This window comes from Castor canadensis, chromosome 18, assembly GCF_047511655.1.
Source record: "Castor canadensis chromosome 18, mCasCan1.hap1v2, whole genome shotgun sequence".
In the NCBI taxonomy this organism is placed as follows: Eukaryota; Metazoa; Chordata; class Mammalia; order Rodentia; family Castoridae; genus Castor; species Castor canadensis.
Window position 1 is genome coordinate 28,270,905 of NC_133403.1, and position 12,239 is coordinate 28,283,143.

At 46.9% G+C, this 12,239-nt stretch overlaps 1 protein-coding gene across 2 annotated transcripts in view; it reads left to right on the forward strand.

The window, feature by feature from the left end:
• Svop (SV2 related protein) overlaps window positions 1-8,751 on the forward strand; it is a 114,409-nt gene extending 105,658 nt beyond the window's left edge. For both annotated transcript variants that reach the window (XM_074061018.1, XM_074061017.1), the window contains 4 exons: window positions 2,127-2,238; window positions 3,117-3,198; window positions 5,390-5,479; window positions 7,171-8,751. In XM_074061018.1, coding sequence (XP_073917119.1) covers window positions 2,127-2,238; window positions 3,117-3,198; window positions 5,390-5,479; window positions 7,171-7,377 — 491 coding nt within the window. In that variant the 3' untranslated portion in view covers window positions 7,378-8,751. The remainder of the gene's footprint in view (window positions 1-2,126; window positions 2,239-3,116; window positions 3,199-5,389; window positions 5,480-7,170) is intronic.
• The last annotated feature ends 3,488 nt before the right edge of the window (window positions 8,752-12,239 follow it).

Genomic DNA, 12,239 nt, shown 5'->3' on the forward strand with positions numbered 1-12,239 from the left:
AAAAAAAAAAAAAATTCAAGAGGGTTTTAGGGCAGATTCAGAGACTGATAGTAAATAGCTATTAAAAGTGACTAATGAACTGGGCGCCGTGACTCACACCTGTAATCCTAGCAACTAAGGAGGCAGAAATCAGGAGGATCACAGTTCAAAGCCAGCCTAAGCAAATAATTCATGAGACCCTTCCTGGAAAAATACCCAAAACAAAACAGGGCTGGTGGAGTGGCTCAAGTGGTAGAGCACCTGCTTTGCCAATGTAAAACCCTGAGTTCAAATCCCAGTTCCACCAAAAAAAAGAGGGAGACCAAAGACAGCCGAAAATCATTTTTGGCTCATGACCGCCAGCATTCCATCTTTCCACATTCACAATGTTCTATCCAGCTAGGTTCAAGTAGCATGCGGGATCTTTAATACAGAGGCAGCTACTTCAGAGAAATCCCGTTCACACATTTTACAACTGAAGATACTGAGGCTCAGAGAGGTGACATAACTTGCCCACATAGGGGCCAGGGTTTCTTCCACTTGCAGCTTTCAGTATCTACATTTCAGCCTGAGGGCCATATCTCAGTAGAAAGCCTGGATATCTAAAAGTAAGCAAGGCAGCTGGGAGGGCCAGACAGTGAATACCCAGCAGCAGCCTTCCAACAATAGCTATGAGAGTTGGCGTATGAAAACCCTAGCCTCTTTGCCATCAGGCAGGACAACTGTCAGTTGTGTGTTCCGTGCTGGGTCCCAGGGTCCCCCACGGGAATTCGGCTCCAGTTGCACACAGTGGTAACTTGTCTGAACCATCGCCTTATGAATCACCTTCCCTTTCCTATCGTACTTCCTGCTCTTACTGGTGCTTGCCTATTTTAGCTCCCCAGCTGACACCTGCACCTTGTCCACTGACTACTGGGAAAAACCTGCTAAGACCCACAGCTGACAGAGCTAAGAATTGCGCTCCCACACCAGGGTCCAGAGTCTTCAATCCTGTACTACACTGTCTGTCTGTCTTGTAAATGTCCTCCCCTTATTGCTTAGGAAGTAAGATGAAAGCCTCAGAAGTTGAGCTCAGCATGGATAATCACCATTTCTGTGCCCCTGCCTCTCTAAAATGCAGATTTTTCTTTCCTTATTTTTATGGTTGCTGTTTTATTTGCTTTTGTTCACTGACACATTTCATCTCCTGGAATAGTTCCTGACACCAGTTGGCAATTAATTGGCTGAAGAAATAACAGACAATGGGACTATTAGTAACATTTATTTTGAAGATTCTTTTGTGATTAAAAGAGAATATATGTAGAAGTAATGTCTTCAAATAGAATTATCATTAGTAATAACAAGCAGTACACCTGCCTCCGCTGAAGTAGGGAGTGATGTTTTTAGTCCCATTTAGCAGACAGAGAAACTGAGGCTAAAAGAAGACAAGGTTGTACCCCAAGACGACATGGCAAGTTAGTGGTGACATGAGGCCTTAGAACCCAGATATGTCTGAATCCTGGCCCAGAAATGCCTGCTGCTACCTGGATTCAGTGACCACCACTCTTCAGGTTTCTTCTGGGGCCTGTATTTGTCATCTATTACCAAGTAACAAGTTATCCAAAGTCCAGCGACTTGAAACAACACACTTACTATCTCACAGTTGCTGTGGGTGGGCCAGGGATCTAAGAGTGGCTTCCAGGGTCCTCTGCTTTGGTGTTATCTCACACCTCTGCAGTTGTGCAGTGTCAGGGTCTATGGTCTCATCCAAAGGCTCAGCTGGGGAAGGATCCCCTCCCATGCTCCCTCCCATCATTGTTGGGAGGTTTAATTCCTCAAGGGTTGCTGGGATGTAGGCCCCAACTCCCAAAGGCTATTAGCTAGAGGCCACCCTTGGGTCCTTCCCAGGTCACCTTCTCCATCCAGGCAAACACATGAGAAAGGCCAGAGAGAGAGAGAGAGAGAATTTTGGCAAGATGGAGGTCACGGTCTTTTCTAACCTATGCTGAGAAGTGACAGTCATCACTTTCCTGTATTCTAGTCGTTAGAAGTGAGCCACAGGTCTGGTCCACTCTCTAGGGGAGGGGATGACACAGGGTGTGTGTAGTAGGATGGCATCATTGGGAATCACATCAGAAGCTGCCTACCATGTCCCGCTCTCCTGGTAGGTGTCCTTGTGACTCTGTGGATCATCGACCGCCTGGGCCGGAAGAAGACCATGGCTCTATGCTTTGTCATCTTCTCCTTCTGCAGTCTCCTGCTGTTCATCTGTGTGGGAAGGTGAGTAATCAGAGGCACCCAGTCCCTCACCAGGGCTGAGGATCATGGCTGCCTCACAACTGGCCGGAAGATCAGGCTCAAGACTGGGGTCTCTGAGGGAGTGGGGAAGGGAGCAGGAGGGTACATTGGCCTAATGTCACATTTAGACTTTTCACATCAACTCCAAATAAGATCACACACGTAACTGTGACATGTACGTATGTGCTAAAAATGTTTAATTTGTTTGGTGGAAATAGGCCTTGTTTTGTAATCTTCTTTTGTCATATCTCCATTATTCCAACTCCTAAGAGTCAGAATATGGGAGAAATCCAGGCTTCTCCTGCCTCTGAGACTAAACCCAGTGAGGCATCTGTGGGCCACCATAGGTCAAGAGAGGTGTGGCTTTGACCCTGAAGTGGTGGCATTCTGAAACATTTGTAGGAACAATTGGGGTGGGGGAGCAGGAATGTCCTAAAAATGCTGATGACAATTCACTTCCTCTGGCTCAGCTGGATCTTGCCCCATCCCTGCCTCTAAGCTTTATTTTCATTGACCTTGGTTTTGGTGCTGGTGGTTGAACCAAGGGTTTTCACGTATGTGAGGCAAAATCCCCACCTGAGTCACATCCTCAGTCCTGGAATTTGATTATATCACTTCTTTGCAATCTTGCCCCCAACCTAGACACTGCAGGTGTTCCCATCTTTCAGCCTGCTATGTTGGAGAACAATAAACTGCAGGCCTTTAGATGGTACCGTGATGTGTGTGCCGCCTGTGTTGTGAATATGTGTTGGGTGGGGGTAACCTTTGCCAATTTCTAAGGTGTAAATTCTACCTGGGAAGCAAGAATTTTGCTGAAACAAACAAAACCTGCTCATGTGCTTTTTTTCCCCCCTCCTCAGAAATGTGCTTACTCTGTTACTCTTCATTGCAAGAGCGTTTATTTCTGGAGGCTTCCAAGCGGCCTATGTTTACACGCCTGAGGTAGGAGAGGTGTCTGGGTGTGGTTATGGCATGGAGGTGGGGTGCCTGGCCTCCAGAAACACCCAAGCTGGGCTGCTGGAAATGAAAGTTGTCCTTGGATCTGAGTGGCGATTGTGTAGTCCTTAATTCTTTCAATTTATTTTGCAATCATTTTTTCTTGCTTATAAAAGTTTATGCTCAGTGTCAAAATTCCAAATGTTACATAACTCTGTAGAACCAGGGATGGAACAGCTCCCATTCCTCCTTCCCAGGGCCAACTTTCTTGAGTGGGTCTGGGGATTCTTTTCCTTTCTAAGCATAGCTGTGTGGGTACACACACATCAGTTAAATGGAGTCACAGGTCTTAGAGGAGGGTTTAGTATAGGGACAAGTCACAAGGGTGTGAGGTAGGGATTAGGGAAACCAACACACAACAGGGCACTGCCCCACAGCTCACAATGGGGTAGAGGTTCCTGGAGGAGCTGCCACACCCAAAGTCATCTGAGTGAAGGGAGGGGGATACTACAGGGTATCAGGAGAGAGTTGGTAAGATTTTTAGTGGAAGGACACAGGCAGAATTCAAACCTCAGTGTTGACCAATAAAGTTATTTGAGAGCACCATCCCCTTTCATACACAAATGAGTCCTATCTCACTAATTTTCAGCTTTACAATGATTTGAAAGTCCACCAACCATGTTGTGATGTTTGGTGGGATGGTTATATTGAGTGCATTTTCAACTAAGGGTATTTTAGAGCCAAAGTGGTGGTTATAGCCCCAATAGGGCTATAACTCCATAACTCCATTAAGAAAGAGGCATCTGTACTTTTACTGGTGACAGCTACCTTTGTGCTATATCCGTAGAGCTGAGTAGATGTCAGAGACCATGTGGCCTGCAAAGCCTGGCCACTTAAGAAAATGTTTGTATGCTGGGGATGTAGCTCAGTGGTAGAGGTGGAAGGAAGGAAAGAAGGCAGGAAGGGAGGAGGGAGGAAGGGAGGGAGGGAAGAATGAGAAAGAGAGAGTGAGGGAGGAAAGGAAAGAAGGAAGGGAAAGAGGGAAGAAAGAGAGAAAGAAAGAAAAAGAGGGAGGGAGGGAAGAGAAGAGAGAAAGAAAGAAAAGAGGGAGGGAGGGAAGAAAGGGAGGGAGGGAGAGAAAAAGGGAGAGAGGGAGGGAAAGGTTCGAGGGAGGGAAGAAAGGAAGGGAGGGAGGGAAACGAAAGGAAGTTAAGCTGGCTTAACTTCATCCAGCTGTCTACTTGTAACAACGAAGACTTGATCAACTAGTGATGATTATCCAAGTGATAGATTCTGTGCAGCCATTAAAAATTATACCATTACAGGGCTTGGAGCATGGCTTAAGTGGTAGAGCATTTGCCTGGCAAGTGCAAGGCTCTGAGTTTAAACCCCAGTACCACCACCACACAAACAAAAAAACCCACCAAACACCAACATTTTTGCTGCAAAAGACCAAATATGGACATGGGTAAGGTCCACAGTCTTTTTCTGAAGGGAAAAAGATTCTTCCAAGCAGCACATGCAGAAGTGTCATGGGTGACGTGTGCCCCTCAGTGGGAGGGGAAGAAGGTAGGTGTGGGTTACAGAAACAAGCACAGTGCTGGAGGGAAAGAATGATTTAGCATTGTTTTTAGCCTTTCTAGAAATTCTCCATAACAGAAAGAAAACAAGCGCAGGATTGTGGCACTAATTCATTTAGAAAGTTATATTGAGTGCTGGCTTCAGCAGCACAAATACTAAAAATAAATAAGTAAAAAGTGATATCGATAAGCTGGGCTATTGTATATAATTGTGTAATTACACATACATATTGTAGATTAGAAATGCATGAACACAGCGGTCTCCATCACTCCCTATTGAATTTTCTGTAGTTTATTTATTTATTTTTTTGGTGACGTTGGGGGTGGAACCCAGGACTTCTCCAGATCGGGCGAGCACTCTAGCACTCTAGCACTCACACTCCTCACTGAATACAACTGCAACAGTGAAAAGAATGAGGTGATGGGTTCCTGCCGGCAGCCAGCCTCAGTTAAACTTCTTACCTCCTTTGCCCCAGTCTGCCATCCCTTAATGGGCCTGGCACCACCTCGGGGATTCACTTCAGGCCTGCCCGTGGGGTTGGTCCCATCAGTATCCAGCTGGAGGGGACAGAGGGATGTTTGTATTTTCCCAAGCCCACTTCTGGCTGCTGTTCCAGGTGTACCCCACGGCGACTCGGGCACTGGGCTTGGGCACCTGTAGTGGCATGGCAAGAGTGGGTGCTCTCATCACTCCATTCATCGCTCAGGTAGGTGTCACCCCAAATACGAAACCCAGTGCAGGGCAGGCAGTTACTGTAGGCTGAGCCCTTCATACATCATGTTATTTTATCCTGACACCTCGCCCTATGAGAGAAGAACTACTGCTTGCTGATGAGAAACAAGCTCGGAAGGACAAAGGGATCAGCCCAAGGTCACACCTCCGAGCAGTAGACACATTGGGAATCAAGTTCAGGTCTTTTTCAAGACCCTAAGAAAGCCAGATTTGACCCAAAAGAATTTGGATTAGCTGGGCATGGTAGCTCGCACCTGTAGTCCTAGGTTCTCAGCAGACTGAGGCAAGAGGATCGCTTGAACCCAGGAGTTCAAGGCCGGCCAAGGCAACACAGACACTGCCTCAAAAAATCCAACCATGGCTAACAACAAAACTCAGTTGGATGAAAGTAAGTAGGTCAATTTGGGAAACAAAGGTCCTACTGTCTCCTTTTTGAATGGGATAATTAGGAACAGTTACAAAATTTTGCAACTCTTTGGATGTCTGGACACATTTCTTTCCATTTTTAGGGATCTAATTAAATCTCTTTCCTTTCGGGATATCCATTTTGTGTGTGTGTTTGTTTTGAGATAAAAGTTACATAATTAAAATTAACCATCTTAAAGTCAGCAATTCAGTGGCACTAAGCATATTTTAGTGCTGTGCAGCTACCACCTCTATCACCTCCAAAGAGCACCCCATATCCAGGAAGCAGCGACTCCCTGTCCCCGCCCCACCCCCAGCCCTGAGCAGCTGTCAGCTGCTTCCTGTCTCCATGGATTTGCTTACTCTGGGTAGTTCCGATGAACAAAAGTCCTGTACCTGCTTTAACCAAGCTTTTTTATTCTTATTTTTATTTTTTATTTTTTTAGATTGGGATTCTTGAGGTTAAACTCAGGGCCTCACACCTGCTTACCACTCTACCACTTGAGCAACCCCTCCAGCCGTTTATGTGTTGGTTAATTTTTGAGATAGGGTCTCACTTTATGTCCTATTCTTCCTTATGCCCTTTATTCTCCTATTTGTGCTTCCCTGCTTAGCTGGGGATGGCAGGCAAATCCAGCCATTGGTTGAGACTGAGTCTTAGGAATTTTTCCCTTTTTTGGCCCGGGCTGACCTTGAACCATGCATGCTCTTCTCAATCTCTGCCTCCTGAGTAGCTAGGATTACAGGCATGAGCCACCTTGCTTATTTTGTTCGTTTTTCAGACAGGGTCTCACTATGCAGCCCAAGCTGGCCTCAAACTCATGATCCTTCTGCCTCAGCCTCCTGAGTGCTCAGATTACAGAAATGCACCACCACACCAGGCATTTCTGTTCTAGACTATTGTTGTCAGCCATTGTATGTCACGCCTACCTGACCATGGTTGTGCACTGCCTGCACAGTGCCAGGTGTTCCCCACTGTCCCCTCACTAGCAAGAAAGAGGAGTCAGCTCTGCCATGTGTTATAAAGCTAGGAATTTGGCTCAGGCCAGAGTGTAATTATGAGTCTGGACTTTGGAACCTGATAGATTTAAATCCTATCTCCTTCCTCATTGTCTGTGTGGGCTTGGGTATACTACTTTCCCTCTTTGACCTCAGTTTTCCCTTCTGTAAAATGGAACAAAACCCTCAGCTCACAGAGCTGTCACACGGTGTGCTTGTGCCTGAGAGGACATGCTCACTGTTCTGTTTCTCCTTCCCCAGGTGATGCTGGAGTCATCCGTGTACCTGACCTTGGCTGTTTACAGTGGCTGCTGCCTCCTGGCTGCCCTGGCCTCCTGCTTTTTGCCTATTGAGACCAAAGGCCGAGGACTGCAGGAGTCCAGCCACCGGGAGTGGGGCCAGGAGATGGTTGGCAGAGGAACGCGTGGAGCAGGTGTCCCTAGGTCGAACTCTGGCTCTCAGGAATAGTGACTTCTGGGAGGCTGAGCTGGTCTTTGAGGCTATCAAGCCCAGGGAGCTGGCAGAGCCCAGCTGGGCCACTCATGGTCACTAATGACATCAATAACTCACCCAAGAGGACGACCTGGACCAATGGGGCCTGGTGTCTTTATAGTGTTTGCCCATATTCTTTTAGGTCCCCTGGGAATGGGAAGGTGTTTATTCCAGGGGGTTCTCTGGGTGGGGGGATATTTTGTGAATACCCGTGGATCTGCATGGGAAAACTGCCACTGTGGGAGGATCTGGGGATGCTGCGGCCAGGAGACACCATGTAGAGCTGCCTAGTCACACCCTTGGTGAATAGCCACCAAAAGAGCTCTGTAGACCTTGTAACACCTGTTATCCACCAACCAGACCTGTTCAGTTTCTCCAACACTCCCAGCCCAGACTTTCTTCCTTAGAATTAAAGGTAACAATATGTGGCCTGGGCAGCTTCTCGTTGGGTCAGAGAAAAGTTCCCTCATTCCCTCAGCAGAGGCCACTCTGGTTGCCTCCTCAGGACCTGCCTGGTGGAGACTCTGGCAGACGGACATGCATTTGAACTTGAGTCATGTGCCCTCACCTGCACCCTCTGGAATTGCTATCTCTGGCTCTACGGGACTCAGATGTGGTTCCTAAGAAGTGCTAGGCTTGCACCAGATGACAAGCTCAGAAAGCTGTAACCCACCCCTAACCTGGAAATTGAAGACTGAAGCCCAAAGAAGGAGAGATTGAAGCTCAAGGTCAATGCAGAAGTCTGTCCTTTTGAAGCCTGGAGACACAGTGGGGCTGCTTTTCTGGCCTCCTCCTTGATGTGGCTGAATGGTTACTCTTGGGGAAAGAAATGGCTCACTCAGGTTCCAGGACTTTGGATTCTGTGTACAGGTAGATGGCTGAATGGGCGGAGAAAAAGAAGGATGTGACACCCACTCCTGTCAGGATAAGGGGCCATGATTCCCTGGTGTGGAGTTGTTTCACCGTCCAGATTTTTCTTTGCCACTCTGTCAAGGTCTTTCTGGGCTGTACACAGACAAAAGCTGGAGCCCAGCCCATGGTGGATGCCCTGGTGTGGGGAGGAGCCCAGATATGTGGAGTGTGTACATTTCAGAGGAGAAGGGCGAGGCCAGGTGGATTGGTCCTTGAGGAAGGGCCAGAACTAGGTCTCAGTCTACATCCACTCCCAAGATTGGGTCTGCATGAACCTCTTCCCTGTGGTGAAGGCAGGGGACCCACAGAAGGAGGGTGGAGGCTGTCGGATCCCATCAAAGGCCAGACAGAGAAGTCCGGCCCATTGCTCGACGTAAACATTGCAAGAAAGGCACAAGTGTGCTCTCATCTCTTATTAAAACACGCTGTTGACAGACACGACAGGGCTCTTGGTTTGGTCATTTGTCATATCTTTGCGACAATTCAGCCTGAGAGTCTAGCTAACTGTCCATCCAAGGTAATCTCTGTGCTCATCTATGCTAATCTACTCGCCAAAGATGGGAGAAACTGCACGGTTGGCTGGCATCCTTGAGTTTGACCTTGAGTTTGCTACAGATAACACTTTCTTCTAATTTCATGGAGGCCACTGCAACCCTTTCAAGCGCAAGTCTTAGGTTCGCTGGGTCAGTCCCTTGTCCCTGAAGTCATGGCTTCCTTTGCCTGCTATCTAGGCTTGGCAAACTGCCTCTCTCTGATATTTGTGTTTTTTTGAGCCTGAGTTGCTGTGGCTCTAATCATTTCTAGGCGCTCCACTCTCCTGGGTGATCCAGAACTCTTGTTTGTCTCTTTTTGCCTTTTAGCTGGCCAAGACCACAAGTCTGCTCCTTCACCCTCAAATAACCCAGAGAGCTGAGGACACGGTGAGGAAGGAGCGCTTGGTGGGCAGGAATACTCTCCAGGGGTTGGGAGAAAGAGGAGCACAGTTTTCTACAGAGGAAAAGAAAGTTGAAAACTGCCTTCTAAATAGCCTGCCCTTAAAAAAAAAAATCAATCTTATCGAATGGCACAAGAACACTCATGACTTCCAAGCCTCTGAAACGTATGGGGCCTGAGCTAAAAATGTCTGTATCTAATTTTGAACGTTCCTGTTGAAAAGGGTCCTGTTTCCTCCCATTACTGGGAATGCTGTTTCTTTCCATGTTAGAATTGTTCAGTGAATATCAAATGATGTCTGGTGCAGCAAGCCAGGGTTATGTTTCTGTCTCAGTTCAGTATTCTCAAAGACACATACGACCTAGGTGATGTTGGCAAACAGATGAAAGAACTTCATAGGGATCAATTTTGAAAGAAATATGGAGATTCTATATATTTTTTTGGCAGTGTTGGGGTTTGAACTCAGTGCTTCATACTTGTGAGGCAGGCACTCAGACATTTGAATGGATACTCAATACTTTTAATAATTTTAAGCAACAGAAAACCTTGACTGATGAGACCATGGATCTCCCTGGTTATTTTTAATAGACATCAAAGGACTGAGATACCCTTAGCTGCAAGTAGCAGTGAACCAGTCAACAGAAGTTTAAACTAGTAGAATAATAATTGTTCATTTAACAACAAGCCCAACACCACACAGAGTCCAGGGAAGAGCCGTGTGCCTGTAGCTCACGACTGTAATCCTAGCTATTTGGGAGGCTGAGATCAGGAGGATTGAGGTTTAAGGCCAGCCCTGGCAAGTAGTTCTCAAGATCCCATCTCCAAAAATAATCAGAGAAAAATGGACTGGAGGGTGGCTCAAGCAGTAGAGCACATGCTTTGCAAGTGCAAAGACTTGGGTTCAAATTTCACAAAAAAAATTTTAAAAGGAAGGAAGGAAAGAGGGAAGGAAGGAAGGGAAAGAAAGAGAAAGAAGAAAGACGAAAGAAAGAAAGGAGGGAAGAAAGAAAAAGAGAAAGGAGGGAGGGAGGGAAGGAAGGAAGGAAGGAAGGAAAGAAAAGAGGCCAGGGAAGGTTCGATGTCACCAAGGACCCAGCTTATTTTGCCATCACCCTCTGCATGTTATCCATTTAGCCCTTCTTGTGAGTTCTCATGGTCACAAGGTGCCTACCAAAGTGTTGAGCATCAAACTTACTTTTAAAAGAAGTAAAATAAGAAAGGAATAGTGACAAAGTATCTTTCAGAAGGGTCTGTTGCTTTTGGTTGGAAAGGAAAGCCCTCCAGCAGACTTACCAAGACTTCTCATTGGTCACACCACGCCCATCCCAACAAGGTCATCCCCTAAGCCTGGAGAAGGAAAGACCTACCTCCCACAGGACCACGAGATATCCACAGCCTCTTGACCATAAAACTGAGGATTCTGGGAGCATGGAAGAAGGATGGCGATGGTGTTGAATGGGCAATGGTTGAGTGAAAACAGGATGTGGAGGCCGTCATGTTCTCATCCACACCGTTCCCAGTTGCAGGAAGCAGAACATTTTATTTAGGCTGATTCAAAATAAGAAGTAGAGCTTTCCTGTAAGAATTGATCAGTAGTTAATTTCCTACAGGGAATGTAAGTGAGTGAAACAGAGAGGGTGTAAGGATAAACAGGACGGGAGCAGAGTAAGAAATACAGGCCCCAGGCAGAGGGGGCAGCCCCTGGATGGAGCTTCAGCCATCTTTGTTCACTATGGGTACAGTAGAACCAGATCTACCAATGCTCAACTCAGGAATCTGGGTTTTTATGTGAAATCTCCAAATTTTGGTGTAGGGAATCAAAAAAAAATTTTTTTTTGTAATGCTGTGTAAGCCAAATAAAATTCCTCTGCAGTCTGGGTTTGGTTGACGGTTGCAATCTGTAGTCAGGTTTGACAGAGCACAGAGAAACTCAGAGCAGCCTGGCCTCAGACAATGAGATGGGGAGCTGGGAGCCACCAGGGCTCTGGACAGCCTCCTTTCTGGGCCTGTGGCCCACGGTGCCTCTCTGCAGGCTGGCTTCCTTCCATCTCCTCATGATGCTACAAATGTAGAACTGTGCATATGGTTTGGCTCACTGTGCCCATTTCCTTACAATTCAGCTCTGACTCGGGAAAGGAAGCTGATTGGTCCAGAGAAGTGTTTGTTCCAGTTCTGGTCCAATAAAGTTGGGTCAGGGAGGGATGAAGTCAATAGGCACAAATATGGTGGCCCAGGCCTTCCCTTTGAGTGGGATGGCACAGACAACTGATGGAAATGTCTGGGACACACAGCAACATATCCACCCTCAGCTGGGTGTCAGTGGTGCACACCTGTAATCCTAGCTACTTGGGAAGCTGAGATTGGGAGGATTGTGGCTCGAAAGCAGCCTGGTTAAATACTTTGAGAGACCCTATTGGAAAAACCCATCACAAAAAAGGACTGGTGGAGTGGCTCAAGGTGCAGACCTTGATTTCAAGCCCCAGTACTAAAAAAAAAAAAAAAATTGTATAGTGCTTCCCAGACTCTGCCTGACACAAAACTCCAGACATGTGAAAGATCCACCTCAGAGGCAGAGGGGATAACTAGGGATGAAGACACTGAGGGTTCTGTGTAATGGTTAATTTTAGGTGTAAACTTGATCTGTTTAAGAAATACCTAGAGAACTGGCCAAGTGTTGTTGCTGGGTGTTTCCAGAGGAGACTGGTGTGTGACATGTTGAACTGAGTGGTAAGGGATCAGCCCTTAATGTAGGTGGTCACCATACAATAGAGTGGGGGGTCGGGCTAGAATGAAAAAGACAGAGAAAAGATTTCGATTCTCTGTCTCCTCGAGCTAGGACACTTCTGTTCTTAGACATCAAAACTCCAGGCTTTCTGGTCTTTGAACTCCAGGAGGACATCAGACCTTTGTCTTCAGACCAGCTTCCTAAAGATTTCATGGACTGACCCGTGCTATTGACAGGCAGGAGCTCTACTTGAGCCACACGGGTGCTC